The 26,794-nt window shown below is 42.9% G+C and overlaps 1 protein-coding gene across 4 annotated transcripts in view; it reads right to left on the minus strand.

The window, feature by feature from the left end:
* Positions 1 to 4,892: 4,892 nt before the first annotated feature.
* Positions 4,893 to 26,794, minus strand: part of NR3C2 (nuclear receptor subfamily 3 group C member 2) — a 326,934-nt gene continuing 305,032 nt past the window's right edge. For all 4 annotated transcript variants that reach the window (XM_044767137.2, XM_044767138.2, XM_044767139.2 and 1 more), the window contains exon 9: positions 4,893 to 7,615. In XM_044767137.2, the coding sequence (XP_044623072.2) occupies positions 7,460 to 7,615 (156 nt within the window). In that variant the 3' untranslated portion in view covers positions 4,893 to 7,459. The remainder of the gene's footprint in view (positions 7,616 to 26,794) is intronic.

Below are 26,794 nucleotides of genomic sequence, written 5' to 3' on the forward strand. Positions count from 1 at the left end.
ATTCTCTCTGTAATGTTTTATGATTTGGCAGCCAAAGGATGGAGAGTCATTCCCTCTGATGCTGGCACACACTCGCAGGTAGATTTATTAACCAGGAGCCTTGCTTATTTGCAGCAGGGCGTGTTCCTGGGGCAGTGGCCCTCTCTGATATGGGAAATTCTGGAGGGCCTCCTCCAGCCACCTGAGCAGGCCTTTCCCGCAGTGGCCTGTGTGCCTCTGACCAGGAGTGGGGCTCTGCCTCTGCCCTGGAGTGGTTTGTGCGTGAGCTGCGTCAGTACTGTGGAGGCCAGCCCTCCTGACTAGCTTCATTGTACAACTCTGTCCCCACCCCACCCCACCCCACCCTCCCTCTGCCTTCCAGGTCTCGGTGCTGATCTCGCCATCTGGATTCAGCTGTGCTGTGGGGCGGCAGGTCAGGCATTCAGGCCATTTCTGAGGAGCCTCAGCCATGACCCGGTATATGACAGCCGCCCCAGCTGTGGGCAGACCCTGCTGCCCTCATTCCTTACTCTTCTCAGCTCCTGGGGAAGCACAGGGTAGCGCCAGGGTGTTTCCTGCTGTGAGGAGGACATGTGGCCAGGTTTGCCGAGATTTCCGGGCAGGGAGCTTCCCTCCGGGCCTGGCCCTGCATTGACCTAATAATGGGGATGTAAGGTGTTCCCTTACATTGGCGGATCATCTTCTTTTCCTCAGAAGAGGAATGGGGTGTATTTTCTCCTGTGTTTTTTGCTGCGTGGGTGTGACTGATTCCCTGAGCATCTGCTGAAGGTACCTGAGCAATGGCCTTGCCTCATTCAGGGCTCTGGCCGCACCATGCTCCCTCGCTCCGCTCCTGCGGCAGCAGCTTAGACCAGGTCTGCAGGCTGTGTTCATTCAGAGACGCAATGGAGGTTTTGGGCAAAAGAAAGCACTCAGATGTGTTTCCTGCTTGCAGGGCGGTGTGGGGCTTGCGTCTGATGGTGTCACCTAAGGGCCTGCCCTGGTGGCCTCTGCGGCTGTAAAGAAGATGCCAGGGGAGAACAGAGCTGAAGAGCCTGTGAGGGCTGCACCCCCCTTGCTGTGTAGTAGCAGAAACATCTGCTGTTGGGGGTATGGGTGGAGAAAGCAGTGGCTTCTCTGTACCAATGATGAATGTTTAACTCATTCTTTCCCCACAGTGACTAAGTGAGCCAGGAGAAATTATCCCGTTTTATAGATGAGAAAATAGAGGCTCTCAAGAGCAAAGAGCTTTGCTCAGGTTCAGTAAGCTAGTCACTGTTCTCTCTGCTGCACCATCTTGCCTCTGGGGCCAGTCGGGATAATGGCTGTTATGGCTTTAATTGTGCCCCCCTCCAAATTCGTATGTTGAAATCCTACCCCAGTACCTCAGAATGTGACCTCATTTGGATATAGGATCACTGCAGATGTAATTGGTTAAGATGAGGTCAGTAGGGTTGGGGCCTAATCCAGTACGACAGGTGTCCTTATAAAAATGGGAAATTTAGGGGGCCGGCCCGGTGGCATAGTGGTTAAGTTCGTGCTCTCTCCTTTGGCTGCCTGGGATTGGCGGGTTCGGATCCTGGCTGCAGATCCCCAGGTACAGACCTAGCACCATAAAATGGAGGACGATTGGCACAGATGTTAACTCAGGGCAGGCTTCCTTCCCCCCGCCCAAAAAAAGGGCAAATTTGGACACTGAGATAGACAGGCATAGAGAGGGGACAATGTGAAGGGACACAGGGAGAAGATAGACATCTGCAATCCAGGGAGAAAAGTCTGGAACAGATTCTTTCCTCGTGGCCCTCAGAAGGAACCAACCCTGCTGACATCTTGATCTCAGACTTCCAGCCTCCAGAACCAGGAGACAATACATTTCTGATGTTGAAGCCACCCGGGCCGTGGCACCTAGTTATAGCAGTCCCAAGGAGCTATTACAGTGGCTAAAAGTGCATGTTTTGAGTTAAAAAGAACCTATTTTGAAATCCTGTTTTCACTATTTTATGCCTTGGTGACCTTAGGCAAGTTAACTTGCCCTCTTTAGACTTCAGTTTTCTTCTGTGAAACGGAAGTAGTAGTACCGCCCTCATTGGGATGTTGTGGCAAACGATAATGAATGTCAAGTGCCTGAAGGATGCATGGCAGAACATACGGCTCAGTAAATGGAGAAGACGGGAGAAGGCAGTCTCCATCCTGCTTCTCCTTTCCTAGCCACCCCCTGCTTCTCTCCGGCATCTCTTCTCCAAAGGCCATCCTTGCTCTCTCCCTCTGCCCTACATTGTCTGGCCTTTCCCCTCCTTCCCAAGGCACACTCTGCCTCTGTAATCTTGGCCTTGTCTTCATTCCCCATTCACCTCAGTGCTGGGCCCCTTCTTACCGTCTGACTGGTTCTCCCTCAAGTCTCTCAAGGGCAGTCTTTCTGACTCCTTCCTCAGCCGGATGTTTTCCATGACTTTCTGAATCTTCGTGAGCCACACCACTTTCTTTCCTCACTCCTGGCAGAGGATGTTATTTCAGGAGAGTGTCCTCAGACAGCTTGCCTGCTCCTCACCCTGCAAATGTCTTCCCAGATGCTTGTCAGCTCTCTTTCCTTGACTCACCTGGGCAATGATTTATTGCTACCCTATTTGGGTAACCTGGCACATTCTCCTAATGCTTTAACATCTGGCTAAAAATATCTCAATCTACTGGTTGGAAGAATACCTTGGAGAATCCTTTCCTATCAGAAGATCAACTTGACTGGAAAGCAGACTTCTGCTTTTTGCCCAAGAAGCGATTTGTACCTTGACCGGGCAGTAAATGCACGGGATTCACTGAGGCGGCTCATTGCCATGTGCTGGTGTCTGGACTTCTCCTTCCTTGAAAGGTTCAGCAACTGAGGAAACTTGTAGGTGGAGCAACTCAGAGAGTGGGAGGAGCCTGAGCCCATCAAGCCACTTTTCACAGGAGCCGTGACCATCTCTGGACCAGGCTGGCCCAGGACATGAAGATCCAAAGAAATAGTTTTTTTCAGACCACAGAAAACATGGAAACTACTGTCTTAGCAACATAAATTCTATGAAAAAAATACCCAAGTAACTGCTAGTGGTAGATGGACTTAATGACCCCACATTTCCCTCCTCCCTCAATCCATGCTCTTTTTGTGGCACTCCCATGCTGACTCTTGGGCTTGACCTTGTAACTTGCTTTGGCTAATGGGACAGGAGCAAACGATGCAATCAAAAGCTTGAAAAGTATTAAACCTTTCCATTGTTTTTCTTAGAGCCTTTGCGTCTACCATGAAGATATGCCCAGGTTAGCCCACTGGAGGATGAGAGGCCACGTGGAACAAAACCATCCTAGTCCAGTCAACTACTGGCTGACCACAGACTCGTGAACAAGCCCAGTGCAGCCAAGCTGGCCCAGATCAGCCGAACCCCCTGAGCTAACTCATGAGAAATAATAAATGCTGGTCGATTTAAACCACTAAGTTTTGGGTGGTTGCAACTACCTGCTGTTCTGCCCCATTGCTCACGTTGCTTTGGTATACAGTCTTGGTCCGTGGGGAATATTAAGATAAGATCTTAATCTTCTCGTAGCCAGTGTTGTTTGGAAAGCCACTGCTTTATTTACAAGAAAATTGCTGCACTAGCAACTGGATGATTTGAGATTAAAGTGCCAGAGTTACTTGTAATCAAGTTTAGTCTACGTACACTTGTGGCTTATCAAACACTATGTTAGAGCTGACTTTAACATAAAGGGACAATGTTTTCTATTTGCTCCAGGAGCATTTAACATACAGAAGCAAACAAACACCTAATTATATATGCATCTCTATGCATAGTTTTTACTGCTTCGGCATATAGTGGCTGGCTGTCTCAGTGGCAGAAATTTAGTTCCTGGCTAATGATTCCTACATGTGCAGCTGGATTCTTTGGGCCTGAGAGCACTTTTAGAAATTCTTAGAAATACAGTCATACGTGACCCAAGAATGAGCCTCTATACAGAAAGGGCATGCACATTAACCAAGGGTGCATACTGGGGTGGCCTGCCGCTAGCCTCTGTGGGCTCACATCCTAAGATGGCTTTGTTTCATTTAGGGGCTGTCTGTGAAAACCCTGCTCAAACTGCATAAATTTTAGGATATAAAATTACCTTCATTTATAGTAGATGTTTTGCAAACAAATTTGTGCACACGACTAAAGTTTTTAAAATATTTTTCCTGTGCTGTTTAAGGCTAGGTTATGTTCCCGTCTAACAACTACTGTGTTAAAGCAAAGCTGAATTTAACTCTCAAGTAGTCTTCTCTTTCTGAAAGCACACAGTTTGAATGAGCCACAGTTAGACACGTTAAAAACGTACTTGAACGTATCTTGTGGGAAATGTTTTTTAGTTTTAAAATGAGCTGATAATTATTTACTGCTCTTTTGTGGTCCATACTAAGGAGTGAAATCAAGGGAGGCAGCCTGTAAGAGGTGGGGGAAGCATCATGGCCATGGACAGCTGAGTTTCTTGACAGCCCAAGAAGACTGGGGTGAGAGAGCGAGACAAACCGCGTAGGGGAAGAACTCGTCAGAAGGGCACTTGCTCTCACGTGAGTCTCAAAGACTGAAATGAACATGCTTTCATGTGGTTGTGAAGATAAAGGAGGCAATGGATAGACAGTGTTTAGCAGTTACCTGGTAGCAGTAACTGTTATTAAACTGCTACAGGGTGTTTTAGTGAACCAAATATTAGCAGTAAGAAACAAGGCATCTTATCAGTCCCCAAAGAGTATAAATAACACGTGGTTAACACAGGGCTCTTTCTAACATGGGGGAAAAAAACTGTTACTCCATCTTGGATGTAGGCAGAAGCGCATATAATCAAGACTTATAAGGGCACAAAATCCAGGTGTTCCTACAGACATTCAAATGAACTGTTTCCAAAACAACAGGTGATTAAAGTAAAGGATTTATTGTAATCTGCTTACAGTCCTTTGCAAAGACAGACATAGGGTTTTGCATAAAGATATAAATTGCTTCATTTTAAACTAATTTAGTGTGTTTTTTAATTCTATGAAGAAGTTTTGGTGAATTATGAATTGTACCAAACCAAGATTTTTTAAGAGCAATATGGTACAAAAATAAGAGCAGACAGACAATTTGGACTGGGACAGGCATTCAACAGTGAATTTAGAATATGGCTTTGCTGTTTAATAAGCAAAGTTACCCGGAGACACACGAAGAGCCAGTAACTTTGTTAATACAAAAAGCTGATGCAGACCGTCTCCATCCCAATCCTGGTTACGTCGAAATTCCAATTTCATAAAAAATAAGTCTGAGCTAAAAGCTGCTCTTGTAAGCCATTTCTTTTCTAGAAACTCCCAGTCTGCATGCTGTGTATTTATCACCTTTCTAGTGTGGCTTTCATATTGCTGTGCGTGTTAAGTTGACTGTGTTTAAAGATCTGCCTATAAATTAAATTCCTGAAATTGCAAATTATGTAAGAAAACCTCTCCCTCTGAATGCAGCTTTCACAGGTTTCCCCTTGCATAAGGCAGGTGTCTTCTAAAGACAAGATAATGTTGCCTGCATGGTGAACCCTGGAGAAAAGTGTTGATCCCAACGCTGCCTTCTCCCGGCCTTGGGCTTCTCCTTTTAGGTTTTGGAAAATAATGTGATTTCACTGAGTACCTGATGATTATCATCACTTTTAAAAGATTAATTTGGCCTCTATTCAAAGGAGTTTATTTAGTGCAATCATACTGTTGTTTCCCCAAAGATATATACGTTTGCAATTTGGGGCAAGAGAAAAGCCATAAGTTGCATCAGTGCCCAACAGATTAATGAATTAGAAATTTTAGTGCCACTGTCTTGCTTATATGATCTGTAGTTTTTTTTTCCAAAACTGTTTGTTTATGTATAAAATTTATTTTTAAAACCTACCTTTTAAAAATCTAAAAACCGTCTAATGATCGTGCGGTCTCCACGCCGTTCTGACCGAACCGTGCCAGTATGCATCTCCCCAGTGCATCCTGCAATGACCTCCCAGTGTTCCCTTGCCCAGTTCGGAGTGCAAAACCCCTTTCCAAGACCAGAAGTGAACATTTCATCTTTCACAGACAGAGAGAGTGCATGGAATTTTTTTCCCAAAGGAGAAAATTCGATCTTCTAAAATGGGATGAAACCGTGCTCTCCGAGCCATGGCGTTTCCAGACTTGCTCTCCTAGAGCTGACTCTGCTTCTTGAGGAAAAAAAGAAAAGAGGCAGCTTTTCTAAAGCTGCAGCACTCCCAGGACATTCTCGCACATGTGTGCTGTCGAGTGACACCTTCAAGGAGCTGCAGACACCGCAGCGTGTTGCTCCCCGATGGAAGGAGGATGAAGCAGAAGCCGGAAAACGTGCTCAAGCCCCACGAACACCCGGAGCGGGAGACCGAGGACAAAACAGAAGTACAGAAAAAGTAGAAAGGCTTACAGACAACCAAAGAGGTTTAAGTGTGGTTATTTACAACAGAGACTGTAAAATGGTAAATTAGATATGAAGCTAAAAAAGGCACAGCTTTCCCTTTCTTAAATACACTGTAAACGGTTCATTAGGCATGCAGAACATTTCACTTTACAAAAAAAAATTTTACCTTGTTTGTTTAGACAAAGATAGTACTTAAATAGTCTCCAGCAAAATAGAATTCTTTCAAAAATACTTTCCCATTCATCCTATTAACCATTAAAGTTTTTTTTTTTTGTATGTGTCTCATTTACAAAAGTTCCTTATACCTTATATCAGGTCCTTCACAATTTATACATACAGTAATGTACAGCACAGCAAAAGACTGCAAAAAATTATTTGTAAAGCCAACACAATAGATACTAGAAATTTAAACCAAGGCATTTGTTTTAACATCTTATCCATTCTAATTAAATAATAAATGGACGCTAAAGGGTGTGTATACCAGTGATGCAGAAGGACGTGGGCGAAAAAGAGACCTGCAGAGGGCGCTATTCCGCTTCACGGGCTCCGTTATTACACAACAGGAATCTGTATATATTTTTTGTTTTTGTGTTTTTTAAATAATAAAAGGATATTAATGCCCCATATTGACTATACGTTTTATGTGCAAACCAAGGGTAAGCTTTAAAAAGTTCGTTAGTCCTTGAACCCTTTTAAAACAAGCGAACGATACCAGAAACTACATGGCAGAGTTAAAACTTCCATCTGTTAAAATATCAAAATCAGAGAGTTATTCGCTAGATATGGCTTTTCATCCAGAGGAACAGGAACATGTTTCTAAGCGCTGGGGATTGGAGGGGAAAGAATCGTTTCGACTGCTCAGGTCTTGCCAAATCCACGTCAAAATGCTTTCCGGGCTCCAAACCCTTGACATGATTTTTTAAACTTGAGAAACTGCTGAACAAGTGTGAATCAACCATCACAGGTTAAAAATATGATTTCTTGGGTCCTTCGTGGGTGCAGAATAACACGGGGAAACTTAAGGCAAAGTTCTCCTGGTAAGACGTCTTCTGTCACTTCCTGTGAAAGTAAAGGGGCTTGGCGTTCCCAGACTCCACCTTTGGCAGCTGGTCGCTGATGATCTCCACCAGCATCGCAGGGAACTCCACCTTCAGGGCCTGGGACTCTCGGAAGGTATAGAAGCAAAATTCCAACAGGTCACTCACCAGCTGCAACACAGAGAGGGGACGTGATATGGAGACCTTATTGCCATCCCTGTCCCTGGATCCCTCTGGTGGAAACTCAAAAGAGCAACATTCAGAGGTCTGACCAGGAAACCATCTGTCTTGGGGGAGGAAGAAGGGTGATCATGGTACCTGTCATGTAGTCCTTCATGCAACACAGACAGCAAAGAGCTGTGTAACTGTCCAGGACTGAGTGTATCAGCAACAACAGGGACACAGTCACACAGTTCACAGTGGCTAGGTGACTGAACTGCTCTCATCAAATTCTCATTTCCAAATGTGTGAGCTGGGAGGGGCAGGCACATGGGTTTATCTTTGGACACTGGCGATGGGCCTTCCCCAGGCTGGAAGGTGGGCTGGAGGTGGAGGGGCAGGTGCTTGCTCAGGGCCCTGGTGGCAGATGTCCAGGAGAGTGAGGGCAGGATTGAGCACTGTTGCTGGCAGGTGCCAGGTCCCCTCTAGGCCCTGCCAATGGAGCTGTGGCCATGGGGGCAGCCAGTACTTCCCCTGGCAGCCCCCTGGCTCTCATCCTGCCACCTTCCTTCAGGCATCCAGCCCTGAGCTAGGGGCATGGCTGAGACTTCTCAGCTACTCCCCTGCCACCCCCGCTTCATTGAGATATAACTGACATATGACTTTGTATAAGTTTAAGGTGTACAATGGGTTGATCTGATACACATACACCACAAAATGATTAGCAGACACCTCCATCCTATCACATAATTACCATTTCCTTTTTGTGGTGAGAATATTTAAAATCTACTCACTTAGCAACTTTCAAGTATATAATACAGTATTATTAACTATAATCACCATGCTGTACATCACATTCCCAGAACTTATTCCTCTTATAACTGCAAGTTTATATCCTTTAACCAACATCTCCCCATTTCCCCCACCCTCTAGCCCCTGGTAACCACCATCCCATTCTCCGTTTCTATGAGTTTAGCTTTTTTAGATTCCACATATAAATGATATCGTACAGTATTTGTCTTTCTCTGTCTGACTTATTTCACTTAGCATAACACCCTCAAGGTCCATCCATTTGTTGTAAATGGCAGGATTTCCTTCTTTCTCATGGCTGAATAATATTCCATTGTGTGTGTATATACGACATCTTCTTTATCCATTCATCTAGTCTCAGCCACTTTCTATTTCAGGCTGATTTGGAGAGAGAGAGTGAAAGCATCAACGTTTATGTCTCCTCGCCTGTCCAGCCATTTTCCCTTCTCTGTGACCCAAGGACCTTTCTCTTCTTTCTGGATAGGAACCACTCCCAATTCTGTAAGTTAAAAAAAAAAACCACCACCCACAAACGCAGTGTGGCAATACTGGTTGCTACTTTATTTACTAGGGGTATAATTTCAAATCAGAAAAATACATTCTAATTTTTCTTAATTCCATATCCCATTATGGAAAAAGGACTTTTGGTCATTTCCTGTATTAAAGCAGACTATATTAACATTACATGTCATAAAATAACTTTATAGTCTTAATAAAGTAATTCTAGTGAAAATACATCTATAAAACTCTCCCCCTCAGGATTTTTTAACTCAATTAGCAAGTTTAAATTGAGTTGGGTAGTAAATAACTGTGTGGTAAAGGCCTTCAGTACAAACCAGGAATCAAGTAAATCTCATCAGGAAAAATATCTCGTGTTCTCTTTGTGCCTGCGTATGCCCTCCATTGGCAGAGCGATATTTCCCTAAGTAGGTTCCAAGGACTCTGAGATTTAATAAGTATTCTGCACCCACATGATGTTGGGGCCAAATAAGCTGGGAAACAACCCAAATCGCCATCCACTCTGGGCATGCTCACACACACGTGCTTGCTTTGTGAATGCCATGCCTGTTTTCACATCTGTGAAATGGGGGTAGTAACAGTATCTCAGTCATCTTTGTGTAACTTGGTCCTTGGGTGCCCCCTTCTACAAAATGAAGGACAGGAGAACTTTGTTCTTTGCCTTTCCAGGGAAGAGATTCTTAAAAGAGAATTGGGCCGGCAAGTGTCTTTACTGTTTTCTCGGTGGCAGGCTGGTGGCTGTGAAAGCTAAAAGCCCCGCTAGGCCCCGCTCCCCAGATGTGGTGCCACAAAGGAGTCGGCAGTGCAGACTGCGGGGCAGGCCTTTCAGTGGGTCACAGCAGAGCCCTGCGCACCTGCTGCGGCTTCAGGACAGATTCGAGTTCACCCTGATCCAGCCTCTCCCCGAGGTCCCTCCGTGTGGGTGCCTGCAGGGCTGTGAAGGAGGATGGTTTTTCCTTGTAAATTTTAACTTGAGGGCAGACCTCTCAGTTTCTGGGCAATATCGGCCCCTACTAGGCCAACTCTGCTTGGCAGCCACACCTTTCACAGCTCTGGGGTTGGGCCTTATTCATGTGCAGAGAGGAAGGCTTCCTGTCCTCAGGCCACAGGGGGTTTGGGGAGGGCCAAGGTCTTTCTCCAGGACTCATCCTCCTCCTCCCTCCATCCAGGTTCCTGAGCACCTGCTCTGGCCCAGGCGCCAGGAAAGTGCGGGCAACACGAGGCCCTGCTCTCAGGGAGTCTACGTTTTGTTCTACTGAGAGGCAACGACACAGTCAGTCAGGTGCTGACGGCGCTGGGAGCCGACAGCGGACGGAGGAGGTACTGCTTTGGGAAGGGTGGTCAGAGTGAAAAAGTGGCCTTGGCAGGTGACCGGAGGAGGTGAGGCTGAGCCGTGCGACCATCAGGGCATGGATCGGAGCAAGTGTGGGGTCACTTGGCGGGTTCAGAGCACTGGGAAGTTCATGAGGTGGCGCCTATCAGCCAACCGACTGACATCTGAAACCAGTTACCTGGAAGGGCCAGGGCCATTTAGGGGTTCTAGTTGTAAACAGGCCACCGCAATGCCGATTCATCTATGCAATAGGAGATAAGGAGCAGAGTAAATCAGCTCTTGAACATAAGGCAGAATGCCCCGGAGCACCTCTGTGAACCTGTTAATGGGGACAGTTCCAGGCCTTCTCAGTGCTTCTGTCCCTATCTGTAGCACCCGCATAAATGTGTTCTCAGCACCGAGCATCACCTAGGAGATGCTGAGAAAACAGAGCAGAATGAAGAGAGACTGGGGGCTCGGCTGTTTTTCCTCGCAGGTTGCTTGGGGACAAGTGTCCCAGACACTACTCACTAACCATGCACATTAACCTGGGGCTGGCATTTCCCGCCCACCTCTGTTCCATGTTTCATAGACTGAGAAAGCAGCTCATTTTCAGTCATGAGCTGATACCCGGGCTTCTGTTTACAGGAAATGCCTCGGCCAGCTGCAGAGGGATGGAGGTCCTACTGGAGGATGTGGGGTCAGCCTGGCATCCCCAGGCCGAGCACCTGACCCTGCACACATCTCAAAGGAAACCACCACCACCACTACTCACTCTAAGGAAAGGGCTTGCTCCTTCCTCTTGGGTGGCCAGGATGCCCTTGGGGCTGGGAGGTCAGGGGGCCTCAGCAGCTATGAGAAGGTGCTGGCTGCTTCAGAAGCCTGCTGGGCCTCCCTGCCCTGGGACAAGGCTGAAAACCTCTGCAGGACTCCAGCCAGCGGGTCCTGAGCCAGTGACTGCAGTTGGTGAGGTCAGGGATCATCTGTGAGAATCGAAGCCAGGTGCCCCCAGTTACTGAGTGAGGAGAACACGTGCCGGTCTGGTTCAGGATGCAGGTTCTGCCCATCAAGTGCTCACTGATGCACAGAGCCCTCCCACGGCCCTTCATAACCCTGGCCTGTCGTGGCCAGTGTATCAGGGGCCTTCAGGACGGGACTCCTGGAGCCCTGGCCCTTAGCAGAAGTTTGAGGTGGGCTGTTGCTGCGGTACAAGGGTGCCACCCCTACTGGAAAACACGAGCACAGGAAGGGTGACACTGCAGGTGGTCAGAGCATGAAGAGGTGGGGACCAGGCCCTGAGAGCTGGTGAGAGTCACATAATGAACACCTGAGTCGGCAGGGACATGGACCAGCCAGAATGGACACTAGTTCTTAAGCCAAACTGTTGTATCATGGCGATGGATCCAACGGTCACGCTACACACATGCATGGGCATCTCCTGAGTGTCACCCCATTGCAATTCAGAGGGACATGCCAAGGAACACAGCCAGCAGGGACCCTGCCTGAGCCCAGAGAAGCCAGGAAACAAGGGTACAAGCACATAGAATGCATATGCCCTCCCCAGACGCAGTGCCCAACCCCCTCTCAGGCAGGACTGGCAGCTGGCCCAGGTACAGAGTCAGTGGAGGCAGGGCAGGCTGCAGTCACAGCCTGGAAGGTGGCACCGGATGGTGGCTGACCATCACTAAATGACACCAGAAACCATCAGGGAAGAGCTGAGTTCATCAGGGCCTGCCAGTTCTGGTGTGAGAGGGGGAAAAGCCAGACCATCTCACAGGCCACCTTTCAAAGGAAATCACTTCAGGATGACTGTGTGGATACTCCCCAGGGAAAATTCAGTAGCTTCCTTGGACAATTACTTGCCATGGAAGGATTTTTCAAAAATGTCACTCTCTCTTCAAATGATGTTAAGTATTGGCTGCTTCTGCTTGTTTCCCAGGCTCTTTCTTTCATGGATCTCTTCCCGGCCTGAAGGAATCTTCCTCTCCTCTGAACTCACAGATGCCACCTTGGTCTTTCCAGTTTACTTGACAACTAGCCAGGAGCCAGGTGACACCACTTCCTCTTTTGGACTGTGGTTCACATCTCTTAGGGGTGTAACTTTTCACATTTGCAGCTCCTTAAGCGGCCTGCAAGCTCCTTGAAGGCAGGAACCCCCTCCGCAGCCCCATGGCATCCAGGAGTGGCCCCTCCATGTTACTTCCATGCAGCCCTGGTGAGGCACTGAGGGCTAAAGGGGCTCAGGTCCTCATTCCAGTGTTTCTCTGACTTCTTCCAAGCTCTAAATTGCTTAGGAATACATATTTCAAAAGTATATTTTTTAGGGCAGTGTGTTGCTAGTTTTAATCAAAATGAAACAAAACACAAACTGGGTAATTTAAATGGACATCTTCATTTTAGTGGCGCTAGGTAACAATGCAGAACTGAGTATACAATACTAACCCCCTTCACCTTTCTCATTGATTCTGATTTCCTTTGGCTTGTTTATGCTGGGTGTTAACATGACTTCGTATGCACGCCACGCCATGGGCACCATGAGCCCCAATCACTGCTCACTGTGGTTAGAGGGACGGGTGTGGGGAGGGTGGTCGCAGCTACAGAGATAAAAGCTCTACCCTGTTGGCCTGTCAGCACAAATGCCTTAATTACAATGAGACCAATGACCGGGCTGGGCCTGCCACCTTCATGTTGATTCTCACCGGCCCTTCCTGGTAAATAAACCAGGCTACATGGTGTGGCAAGAACCCTAATTATAATCAGTAATAAGAGTCCCACATTATTAGGAATCAGAGAAAGTCCTGTGCGTTGACTTTTCATTCTGTACAAAATGCATCTGTTGGGGCCACAGAAGTTTAGCTTGAAGCTCAGCACGATTTATCCAGCCCAACGGGCCACAGCTGCCAGGGCTGCAGAGGAGCCTATGGATGGTCACAGGGCAACGGATGGCACTTTGCTTGCTACAAAAAGTAAAGCCATCAAGCTCCATTTACTGCCTTTTCCCTACTCCCTCTACTGAGCCAGTGGTTACTCCTGTGCAGGCTCCCACCGTGAGCAATGGTCTCTCTTGGGGTGCCAAGTAGGGAGGGTGCGGTGCTGCTGTTCTAAGGTCGCACAATCAGGAAGTGGTGACGGAGCACCTGAATGATCACAGCCTCTGAAATAGGGTCCCACGTGTTTTCAACAGCATGTTCATTTGTCATAAGTTAATCTGCCGACTCCAGAACTTTCACCTAATTAAGATCGAGCTTTTGCCTGAAATGACCATTGGGAGCAGGTCTGAAGCTTTATTTTCAAAGACCAGAATTTTAGCCAGTTATACTGATAGGGTTAGGGGCAAAGGATATACAGCTTCAATTCTAAATACTGTAATAGTAATAGACAGAAATGGCCAGCAATTATTTACTCCAGGTGTTCCGGCAATAGCCTTGTGAACACTGGAAATGACACACAGTGATGATATAAGGAGTCTGGGCTTCATTCAAAATCCCCAGTCTCCACCAGCGCAGGCCAACCTGGAAGATGCCTGTGTGTGCACAGGTGAGAGTCCTGCGGCTGTGCAGGACTGCTTCTCTCTGGCTGGTGATGTCTCAACAAAGTGCAAAGTAACAAAAGCCCCCCAAATTTAGTAGCATTTGTTTCTACACTCAGAAGAAAACACACCCTTTAACAACAAAGTTAGACCACTATTTACTTGCGGATTCCCTTTGGAAACCAGGCCCCACAGTGCTACTACCCCACTGAGTGCTCCTGGCAGGCTCTCCTAGAGGCAGAGTTTAGGAGAGTCTTGAGGGCCTCCAAGATGTGACCAAGAGGAAAAGTATCAAAAGATACCATCAGGGAGTTACATCAGTATCATGATGGCAGAGGACAGTTACTTCTTTTTGTCCCCATTTATCAACAAAGAATTAGTCACCCATCCACAAACAAAAGCACCTTTGTGGGAGCTGTGAGATCCAGCACTACATGCCAAGGGAGTTGGGAGGAGTCTCGCCCACCTGTGCATCCAATCATAGGCAGACAGACCTGGGTGCAGGCTGTGGAACCAGGCGAACAGCAAACCTACCCCCACTTCTCATGCTGCAGAAGAGTGGTGAGCTGGGCAGATACCCACAGACAGGAGAGAAACTGCACAAGTCCAGTCTTCCCAAGGGGAGATTCCAGCATGCCACTGGAGCGAAAAAACCAAACGAGTTTGGACACATTGGAGATGGAAAGAACTTTACTAGTGCTGTTGTCCCAGCCCCTGCCAAGTCAACACTGCATGGGGCTGAACTATCAGGTGGCCCCAACCTCTCCTGCAGAGGAAAAGGAGAGTGGAGAGTGAGTGTCCAGCTACTCCAGTGGTGTGGGATACAGCTGGAGAAACCTGTATCTCTCCAGTAGCAGCCAGAGTACTGAGGTGGGACCTCTGTGACTGGGAGAAGAGAGGAGATTGGGAAAGAGGCAGAAAAGAATATCAAAGGGCTTTAAAGGCACACAGTTCTGGGGCTGGCCCCGTGGCCGAGTGGTTAAGTTCGTGCGCTCTGCTGCAGGCGGACCAGTGTTTCGTCGGTTCGAATCCTGGGCGCGGACATGGCACTGCTCGTCAGACCACGCTGAGGCAGCGTCCCACATGACACAACTAGAGGAACCCACAACGAAGAATACACAACTATGTACCGGGGGGCTTTGGGGAGAAAAAGGAAAAAATAAAATCTTAAACTAAAAAAAAAAAAATAAAAAAAAAATAAAGGCACACAGTTCTTGCTGACTGTGCTCAGTATGAAGTCCACCCATGAGCCTCTGGGAGTACCACACCTGGGGATCTCCCTAGCTGTTCTCTGGCACCCCCAACACCCCAAGTGCTAAACTCATACCTCCCTCCATTCTCTGGCTGGGTCCTTGTGCACACTCCTGAGATGGGAGGCAAGAGTGAGCTCCAGTAGACAGGAAGTATGCTCAGGCCAGGATCTATGGGCAATGGAAAAACCACAAAGCTGAGCTATAGCGCCACCTTCTGCAAAACAAAGGAGAGATTTCCAGTGGCCAGCTAGTAGGTTGTAAGAACCAGAGAAGACATAAAAGCTTAAGAATTCTGCCACAAGAGGCAGCAAAAAGAGTGGAACAGGTGTACCCACAAAGGCAGAGAAAACTCCAGAAAATAAGAGTGCCAATGAACAGAATACACCATTGGAGGGCAACTAGCAAAGATTTAAGTCTGCTTAAATTATTAAATTATATCTTCTCCTTTAGATGTGAAAAAAGCAATGCACAACCACAAGGAACATGAAAAATCAAACACACCATCACCAAAAGATAACAATTCTCCAATAACCAAGCTCAAAGGGATGGAATTTTGTGATCTAGCTAATAAAGAATTCAAAATAGCTACTTTGAAGAAACTCAATGAGCTACAGGAAAATTCCAAAAGACAATTAAAAAATACACAGGTTAAAAATGAAATATTTACCAAAGAAAAAATCCTTATAAAGAACCAAGCAGGAATTCTGGACCTGAGGAGCTTGATGAATAAAATGAAAAACGCAATAGAGAGCATCTGCAGTAGAGCAGAACAAATGGAAGACAGAATAAGTGAGTTAGAGGATTTTGAAATAACCCAGTTAGACGACACCAAAGGAAAAAGAACGAAAAACAGTGTAGAAAACCTCTGTAATATAAGGGATTCTATCAAAAGAACTAATATTAGAAAAATAAGGGTTCCAGAAAGAGAAAAAATGGGGAATGGAGCAGAAAGTTTAATTAAATTCCAAACCTGGGGAGAGAACTGGACATCCAAGTTCACCAAGCTAATAGATCATCCTATTATCTCAATGCAAAAAGACCTTCCCAAGACACACTATAATGAAACTATCAAAAATCAAAGATAAAGAATTTTAAAAACAGCCAGTGGAAAAAAAGATTGTAACCTACAAAGGAACCCCCATTAGGCTATCAGCGGATTTCTCAGCAGAAACCCTACAGGCCAGGAGGGAGTGAAATGACATACTCAAAGTGTTGAAAGGAAAGAATTGCCAGGCAAGAATACTCTACCTGGCAAAGTTATCCTTCAGATATGAAGGAGAAAAAGACTTTCCTAGACAAACAAAAGCTGAAGGAGTTCATTGCCACTAGATCTGCTTTGCAAGAAATGCTGAAAGGAGTTCTTCAGGCTGAAATGAACAGATGCTAATCAGTGACATGCAAACATACGAAAGTACACAATGTACTGATAAAGGTAAACACACAGTCAGGCTTAGAAAGTCCTAATTCTGTAATAGGACAGTGTGTGAACCACCTAACTATAGTATAAGGCTCAAAGGAAAATAGTATTAAGAATAATTTTAGCTACTGTAATTTGTTAAGAAATTAATGACATCAAAAATATAAAAGGGGGGAATAAAACGGTGAAGCTTTTGTAGACGAGTGAAGTTAAGTTGCTACGAGCTTAAAATATACTGTTTTATCTATGAGATGTCTTATGTAAGCCTCATGGTAACCACAAAGCAAAAACCTAGAGAAGATGCACAAAAGATAAAGAAAAGGGAAACAGAGTATACCTCCATGGAAAATCACTGATTTACAAAAGGTAAGCAGAAACAGAGGGAAAAGAAACAATGGAAATATAAAACAACCAGAAAACAATGAATAAAATGGTATTATAACTCTAAATGTAAATGCACTGAATTCACCATCAAAGGCACAGAGTGGCTGGATGGATTAAGAAATGAGGCCCAATTATATGCTACCTACAAGAGACTCACATCAGCTTTAAGGATACACATAAGGTCAGAGTGAAGGGATGGGAAAAGACATTCCATGCAAGTGAAAACCAAAAGAAAGTGGGGGTAACTATACTTCTTATATCAGACAAAATAGACTTAAACCAAAAACAGTAACAAGAGACAAAGCAAGTCAATATATAATGATAAAAGGGAGAGTTGCTTAAGAAGAATATAACTATTGTACATATATCTGCATTTAACATTGGAGCACTAAACATATTAAGCAAATACTAACAGCTCTGAAGCGGAAAATAGACAACAATACAAAATAGTACGGGATCTCAATACACCACTTTCGGCAATGGAAAGATCATCCAGACAGAAAATCAACAAAGAAACATGGACTTGAACCACACATTAGGCCAAATGTACCTAACAGACATGTATAGAATATTCTATCCAATAGAAGCAGAATATGCATTTTTCTTGATAGACCATATGATAGAATACAAACCAAGTCTTAGCAAATTTAAGGAGACTGAAATCATACCAAGTATTTTTTCTGAACACTATGGTATGAAACTAGAAATCAACAAGAGGAAAGCTGGAAAATCTACAAATATGTGGAAATTAAACAACATACTCCTGAACAACCAATGCGTCAAAGAAGAAATTAAAAGGGAAATCAAAAAATATCTTGAAACAAATGAAAATGGAAACACAACATACTCAAACCTAAGGGATGCTGCAACAGCAGTTTTGAGAGGGAAATTTATGGTGATAAATGCCTATGTTAAGAAAATAGAAAGATCTGAAACAACCTAGCTTTACACCTCAAGGAACTAGAAAAAAGAACAACAAGCTAGGCCCAAAGTTAGCAGACGAAAGGAAACAACAAAGATCAGGGTGGAAATAAATGAAATAGAGATCAGAAAAACAAGGGGAAAAAAATCAATGAAACTAAGCTGGTTTTTTGAAAAGATAAACAAAATTGAGAGAAGACTCAAATAAATAAAACCAGAAATGAAAGAGGAGACATTACAATTGATACCACAGAAATACAAAAGATAAGAGAGTACTATGTACAATTATATGCTAACAAATTGGATAACCTAGAAGAAATGGATAAATTCCTAGAAACATACAACCTGCTTTGACTGAATCAGGAAGAAAAAGAAAATGTGAACGATCGATAACAAGTAAGGAGATTGAATCAGTAGTCAAAAACCTCCCAACACAGAAAACCCTAGGACTAGATGGCTTCAGTGGTGAATTCTACCAAATATTTAAAGAAGAGTTAACATTAATCCTTCTCAAACTCTTCACAAAAATTGAAGAAGAAGAAACACTTCCAAACCCATTTTATGAGGCCACAATTACCCCAATACCAAAGCCAGGGAAAGACTACAGGAAAAGAAAACAACAGACCAATATCCCTGATAGATATAGATGTAAAAATTCTCAACAAAATACTAGCAAACCAACTTGAACAACACATTGAAAGCATTATACACCATGACAAGTGGGATTTATCCCTGGGATGCAAGGATGGTTCAATATATGCAAATCAATAAATGTGATACATTATATTAATAGGATGAAAGATAAAAATCATATGATCTTCACAACAGATGCAGAGAAAGCATTTACAAAATACATCCTTTCATGATAAAAACTCTCAATAAATTGAATATAGAAGGAATGTACCTCAACATAATAAAGGCTATATATGACAAACCTACAGCTAACATTATACTCAGTAGAGAAAAATTGAAAGCTTTTACTCCAATATCAGGAGCAAGAGAGGGTGCTCACTCTTACCACTTTTATTTAATATAGTACTGAAAGTCCTAGCCAGAGAGACAAAGAAATAAAAGGCATCCAAATCAGAAAGAAGTAAAATTGTCATTAATTGCAGATGGTACGATCTGATATATAAAAAACCCTAAAGACTCAATCCCAAAACTGTCGGAAGTAATTAACAAATTCAGTAAAGTTACAGGATACAAAATCAACATATAGAAATCAGTTCTGTTTCCATACACTAACAATGAAACATCTGAAAAAGAAATTAAAAAAAAAATCCCATTCATGATAGCATCAAAACAATAAAATAATTAGGAATAAATTTAACCAAGGAAGTGAAAGATCAGTACAATGAAAATGACAAGACTTCACAAACAAATGGAAAGATATCTCATGTTCATGAGTCAGAAGACTTAATATTGTCAAAATGTCCACACTACCCAAAACCATCTATAGATTCAACACAATCCCTATCAAAATTCCAATGGAATTTTTCATAGACATGGAAAAAAATCCTAAAATTTGTATGAAATCACAAAAGACTTTGAATACAAAGCAATCCTGAGAAAGAAGAACAAAGTTGTAGGCATCATGCTTCCTGATTTCAAACTATACAACAAAGCTATAGTAATTGAAACATTTTGGTATTGGCATATAAGTAGACACACAGACCAATGGAACTGAAAGAGAGCCCAGAAATAAACCCCTGCATTTACAATCAACTAATAGCTGACAAGGGAGCCAAGAACACTCAATGGGAAAAGACAGTCTCTTTAACAAATGGTGTTGGGAAAACTAGATAACCACATGCAGAAGAATGAAAGTGGACCCCTATCTTACACATGCACAAACATTAACTCGAAATGGATTAAAGACTTAAACATAAAACCTGATACCATAAAACTCCTAGAAGAAAACAGGAAAGAAGCTCCTGGGCAATGATTTTTTGGATATGATACCAAAAGCACAAGCAATAAAAGCAACATTCAACAAGTGTGACTATATCAAGCTACAAAGCTTCTGCACAGCAAAAGAAACAATCAAAAAAATGAAAACGAACCTATAGAATGAGAGAAAGTATTTGCAAACCATATATTGGATAAGGGTTTGATATCCAAAATATATAAAGAACTCATACATCTCAATTAAAAAAAATCCATTGCTGTGCAGAAGCTTTTTAGTTTGATGTAGTCCCATTTGTTCATTTTTTCTTTTGTTTCCTTGCCTGGTCAGACATGGGACTTGAAAATATGCTGCTCAGACCAATGTCATAGAGCATACTGCCTATGTTTTCTTCTAGAAGTTTCATGGTTTCAGGTCTTACATTCAAGTCTTTAATCCATCTCGAGTTGATTTTTGTGCATGGTATAACGGAATGGTCTACTTTCATTCTTTTGCATGTGGCTGTCCAGTTTTCCCAACACCATTTATTGAAGAGACTCTCCTTTCTCCATATATGCTCTTGGCTCCCTTGTTGAATATTAGCTGTCCATAAACGTGTGGGTTTACCTCTGGGCTCTCAATTTTGTTCCATTGATCTGTGTGTCTGTTTTTGTGCCAGTACCATGCTGTTTTGGTTACTATGGCTTTGTAGTATAATTTGAAATCGGGGAGTGTGATATCTCCAGCTTTGTTCTTTTTTCTCAGGAATCCTTTGGCTATTCGGGGTCTTTTGTTGTTCCATATAAATTTTAGGATTCTTTGTTCTATTTCTGTAAAAAATGTTGTTGGAACTTTGAAAGGGATTGTGTTGAATCTATAGATTGCTTTAGGAAGTATGGACATTTTAACGATGTTAATCCTTCCAATCCAAGAGCGCGGAATATCTTTCCATTTCTTTGTGTCGTCTTCGATTTCTTTCAACAATGTTTCATAGATTTTGGTGTACAGATCTTTCACCTCTTTGGTTAAGTTTATTCCTAGGTATTTTATTCTTTTTGTTGCAATTGTAAATGGGATTGTATTCTTAATTTCTCTTTCTGCTACTTCGTTGTTAGTGTATAGAAATGCAACCGATTTTTGTACATTGATTTTGTATCCCACAACTTGACTGTATTCCTTTATTATTTCTAAAAGTTTTTTAGTGGACTCTTTAGGGTTTTCTAGATATAAAATCATGTCGTCTGCAAAGAGTGACAGTTTCACTTTTTCTTTTCCAATGTGGATCCCTTTTATTTCTTTTTCTTGCCTGATTGCTCTGGCTAGGACTTCCAATACTATGTTAAATAAGAGTGGTGACAGTGGGCATCCTTGTCTGGTTCCTGTTCTTAGAGGGATAGCTTTCAGTTTTTCTCCATTGAGAATGATATTTGCTGTGGGTTTGTCATATATGGCCTTTATTATGTTGAGGTATTTTCCTTCTATACCCAATTTATTTAGAGTTTTTATCATAAATGGATGCTGTATCTTGTCAAATGCTTTCTCTGCATCTATTGAGATGATCATGTGATTTTTATTCTTCATTTTGTTAATGTGGTGTATCACGTTGATAGATTTGCAGATGTTGAACCATCCCTGTGTCCCCGGAATGAAACCCACTTGATCATGATGTATGATCTTTTTAATGTATTGTTGTATTCGATTTGCTAGTATTTTTTTGAGGATTTTTGCATCGATGTTCATCAGTGATATTGGCCTGTAATTTTATTTTTTTGTGTTGTCCTTGTCTGGTTTTGGGATCAGGATAATGTTTGCTTCGTAGAAGGAGTTAGGAAGCATCTCCTCCTCTTCAATTTTTTTGGAAGAGTTTGAGAAGGATAGGTATTAAGTCTTCTTTGAATGTTTGGCAGAATTCACCAGGGAAGCCATCTGGCTCTACATCAAACTAAAAAGCTTCTGCACAGCAAAGGAAACCATCAACAAAACGAAAAGACAACCTAACAATTGGGAGAAGATATCTGCAAACCACATATCAGATAAGAAGTTAATATCCAAAATATACAAAGAACTCATACAGCTCAACAACAAAAAAACCAACAATCCAATTAGAAAATGGGCAAAAGATCTGAACAGAGATTTCTCCAAAGAAGATATACAGATGGCCAACAGGCATATGAAAAGATGCTCAACATCATTAGCTATCAGGGAAATGCAAATCAAAACTACAATGAGGTATCACCTCACTCTGGTCAGAATGGCTATAATTAACAAGACAGGAAACAATAAATGTTGGAGAGGATGTGGAGAGAAGGGAATCCTTGTTCACTGCTGGTGGCAGTGCAAACTGGTGCAGCCACTATGGAAAGCAGTATGGAGTATCCTCAGAAAATTAAGGATAGATCTACCATATGATCCAGCTATTCCACTGCTGGGTATTTAGCCAAAGAACTTGAAAACACAAAGGCATAAAGATACTTGCACCCCTATGTTCACTGCGGCATTATACACAATAGCCAAGACTTGGAAGCAACCTCGGTGCCCATCAAGGGACGAATGGACAAAGAAGATGTGGTATTTATACATGATGGACTACTACTCAGCCATAAGAAATGACGAAATCTGGCCATTTGTGACAACATGGATGGACCTTGAGGGTATTATGCTGACTGAAATAAGTCAGAGGGAGAAAGTCAAATACCATATGATCTCACTCATAAGTAGAAGATAAAAACAACAACAACAAAAAAACTTGTAGCATTGGAGATTGGACTGGTGGTTACCATTGGGGAAGGGGGGGGCAAAAGGGGTGATTAGGGTCACGTGTGAGGGGATGCACTATAATTAGTGTTCGGGTGGTGAACATGATGTAATGTATACAGAATTCGAAATATGATGTACATCCGAAAAAAATAAAAATTAAAAAAAAATCCAGTTAAACAATGGGCAGAGGAAATGAATAGACATTTTTCCAAGGAAGACATTCAAATGGCCAACAGGTATATGAAAAGATGCTCAATATCACTAATCAGGGAAATGCAATCAAAACCACAATGAAAAGAAGACAAGATATATGTATTGGTGAGGATGTGGGGAAAAGGGAACCCTTGTGCACTGTTGGTGGGAATGCAAATTGGTGCAGCCATTATGGAAAACAGTATGGAGGTTCCTCAAAAAATTAAAACTAGAACTACCCTATGATCTGGCAACTCCACTCCTGGGTATATATCTGAAGGAAACGAAAAGAGATATATAGACTCTCATGTTTATTGCAGCATTATTCACAACAGCCAAGATATGGAAACAACCCAAGTGTCCGTCAACAGATTAATGGATAAAGAAGATGTGATACATACATATACATACACACACACACACACACACACCCCACAGAGAAATATTTTTCAGCTGTGAGAAAGAAGGAAATCCTTCCATTTGTGAAAACATGAATGGACCAGTGAGAATATTATGCTAATTGAAATAAGTCAGACAGAGAGAGAGAAATACTGTATGGTCTCACTTATATGTGGAATCTAAAAAAGCCAAACTCATAAAAACAGAGAACACAGCGGTGATTACCAGGAGGTGGGAGAATTAGGGAGATGTTGTTTGAGGGCACAAACTTGCAACCAGGAGATAAGTCCTAGAGATCTAATGCACAGCATTAGTGTTTATAGAGAACAATACTGTTTTATAAACTCCAAAGTTGCTAAGAGACTAGATCTTAATTGTTCCCACCACAAAAAAAGAAATGATAATTATGTGACCTGATGATTACGCCACAGTGGTAATCATATTGTAATATATAAATGTATCAAAGCAACACGTTGGACACCTTAAACTTACACAATATTATATGTCAGTTATATCTCAATAAAATAAAAAGATACCATAAGAATAATACCTAAAAAGATTGGTTTTTAAATAGTCAGTATAAGGTATTTCATGGCCCACAAACTTAACAGCAAAGCACGCTCAGTGCATCAGCTTAATTCTAGGCCTGCATGTGGCATCTGGGGAACTTAGTGGGATGCTTTGGGGATCGGAGATACTGGCAGCAAAGCCACCATCTGGACGGGGAATCTTTTGTTAATTCCCCATTTTTAAAAACTGCCCTCTCTGCCAAGGGTCAGCCTGCATGGACAGCGGGCAACTGGATTCAAGTGTGTCCCTAAAGCAGGAGACAAGCCTCAACGAGGCTGCTTGCTCTGATATGAGCTCTGCCTGCAAATTCTAGGGCAGGGGATCCCCTCCGAGGGGGGCTAACGCCAGGGCTCCAGGACAGAATGGGCACCTCTGGCTCTGCTTCTAGACAGGCCCAGCTGCCTGATGGAGTGAGGGAGGCAGGGTCATCTCACGTGGCCTCACAGGGCTGGTTCCTGGGTCTAGGTTGGTGCAGGGTCAGGCAGTTTGGGCCAGACCAGGTGCCCAGGAATGGGCTGGCTGCTGGGGTGTGAAGCAGGTACTGTTCAATATCTCATGAAAAACAAGGGCATTTCTGAAAACTCATGCCTACCCCCATCCATTAGCATCTGATTGCTATGTGAGGTTACATCGTCATCACTATTTTTATAATAAATTCAACTCCAATCATTGATCTCTGGTCAGTGATAAATATTAAACCTTCAGAATATGTTGTTTAGATGCTGTGCTAAGCAAGATGGGTTCAATTTCCTTCTAATTTTTTTGGACTTAAATTTATTTAATTTCCACCCCGTTTAAGTTTCCTTGTATTACAAGCCTCGTTCTAGATCACAGCTCTGCCTTCTTGTGAATAAGGTCTATTGTACATGTGAAAAACACAAAGAAAAATGACACAATGGAAAAGGAGAAAGTAGAGCTTAAAGATAAAGGGATAATTAGAACATTGCTGAACAAAGGAAGTCTAATGAAAGCGTTGTATTTGAAATGCATTGGCATGTTACTGTATATAGAAGTATGAACTTTTCCTAATTTTGTTTCCAATATTTCCTAGATTCTTCTTGCAACTATACACTACACTGAGCAATATAAAAATCTAAACCAATTCATGTTTATAAGTTACCAACCTTAATATCTGGTCAAATCAAGATTTAGCAGTTAAATCCTTATTCCAATCTCAGAAAGAAAAAGTACACTAAGCAGCAAGGGGCAGACCCCCTTGGCCGGGGCAGCGTCTTTGATCCAAGCAGGGACCCTTGAGACCAAGGTGGCCTAATTTATTCCCTTGATTCTATGATGCTGTTGAAGGAATCGAGGGTCAGCAAAGTATGGCTTGCAAGCCAAATGTGGCCCAATAATAGTTTTTCTAAGTTTTTTTCAATTTTGGTTGTTTTTTACACTTTTAAATAGTTGAAGAAAATCAAAAGGATAATATTTTGTGACATGCGAAAATTGTATGAAATAGTTTTACTGGAATACAGCCATGCTCATTCACTTAGATATTACCTACGACTGCTTTCATGCTACAGTGGCAGAGCTGAGTAGTTGTGACAAAGACCATGGCGCCCAGAAATCCTACAGTATTTACTACCTGGTCGTTTATGGAAAAAGTTTGCTGACCCCTAGATTGGAAGGCACACTGGAGATTTGGTAACAGCTATGGGAGAAAGGTTTTGGTTTTTGCTAAAATATATAAATCAAGTATAAGATGTCTCCTGATTTCAGAAATATTAAAATATATATATAAAAAAAGTCTGTGACTCAAGTGACATGGTGGTAGTCAGATCTGGCTTTCCAAACATTATATGGATTCTCTGAGCCTTTAGGAAATGCTTTAGAAAGAATTCTTTTACATAAGGGGGTTGAACTAGGTAACCGAAGACTGTCCAGCTTAATTAAAGCTCCAGAATTTGTCATTCAAATGGACAGCCACCATCACTCACGTCTTCCATTGTTGGCTGTTCCATTACGAGTCATTTCCCTTTGAACCTATGGCCCTGTGGGGCCATTTACATTTACAGCTGAGTCTCTTATTCACTGTAGTTACATTCTATAAAGTCATTACGAACAGTGAATTAGGAAATACTGAACCCTTGCTCCTAGGGGAAATTCAGGGTTAGGTTCCCACTAGCTATTGGTCACAACATTTTTATCAAAAATCAGTACATAACCTTGTTTGATGTGTGTTTCTGTTTAAAGACTCCTTAATTGATATTTATTGCTGATTCCTTAACATTGAACTCACGGCCAACAGCACTATAACTCACACCTGAACGAAGCTTATTGAGCACACTTATTTCCTCCATAAGGCACATCACAGCCTTCTTGCAGGAACACTAGATAATGCAGGGGCACTTTGGGGACCATTTTAAACAGAAAAACCACCAAAAAAGATGCAAAAAATGTGCTATCAAAGAGACCACAGAAAAGACACTTACTAGATGAGAGCTGGAACAAGAAGGCAGAACATCGCCTTGTTTGACCCTAGCTGGGAACATGCACATCGGACAACTCAAGTTTTTTACTGCTTGGTGCATGTCTGTGAATGACTGTGAAAGTGATGTATTGATTTGGGGGTTACAAATAAATTTTAACGAGTAGGCAAATTCGTAAATGCAAAATCTGCAAATAATAAAGATCGACTATGTGTATACTACTGCAAATAATGATGACTGACAGTGTATGAAACTATATACACTTTCTAGTCCCTTTAACCATGACCTTGATAAACCAAATTGATCAACTGGCATTGTCTTGGCCTTTCTGATCTCAGATATTTAAAATGATATGCCCTAGTCTAAAGTGGCACCAATAATAAACATTCTTCTTTTCTATTGCTTAATAATGTCTGTCTCCCTTATGCAATTTCTTCATTCTTTCTTTTTTTTCTTTTTTTTGCTGAGGAAGATTAGCCCTGAGTGAACATCTGCTGCCAATCTTCCTCTTTTAGCTTAAGGAAGATTCGCCCTGAGCTAACATCTGTGCCAATCTTCCTCTATTTTGTATGTGGGTCACTGCCACAGCATGGCTGCTGACGAGGAGTGTGGGTCCATGCCCAGGAACTGAACTAGGCTGTCAAAGCAGAGCACACCAAATTTAACCACTAGGCCATGGGGCTGGCCCCTCTTCATCATTTCTTTTTGTGTCAAATTAGGCCTTAGGTTTAAGGCTCCTTTCCAGCATATTGATGAGTCTCTTGTTTCATTCAATTCTTACACCCTGCTCCACTTAAGCTTTCTGCCTTTC

The sequence above is a fragment of the Equus asinus genome, chromosome 3 (assembly GCF_041296235.1).
Source record: "Equus asinus isolate D_3611 breed Donkey chromosome 3, EquAss-T2T_v2, whole genome shotgun sequence".
NCBI lineage: Eukaryota > Metazoa > Chordata > Mammalia > Perissodactyla > Equidae > Equus > Equus asinus.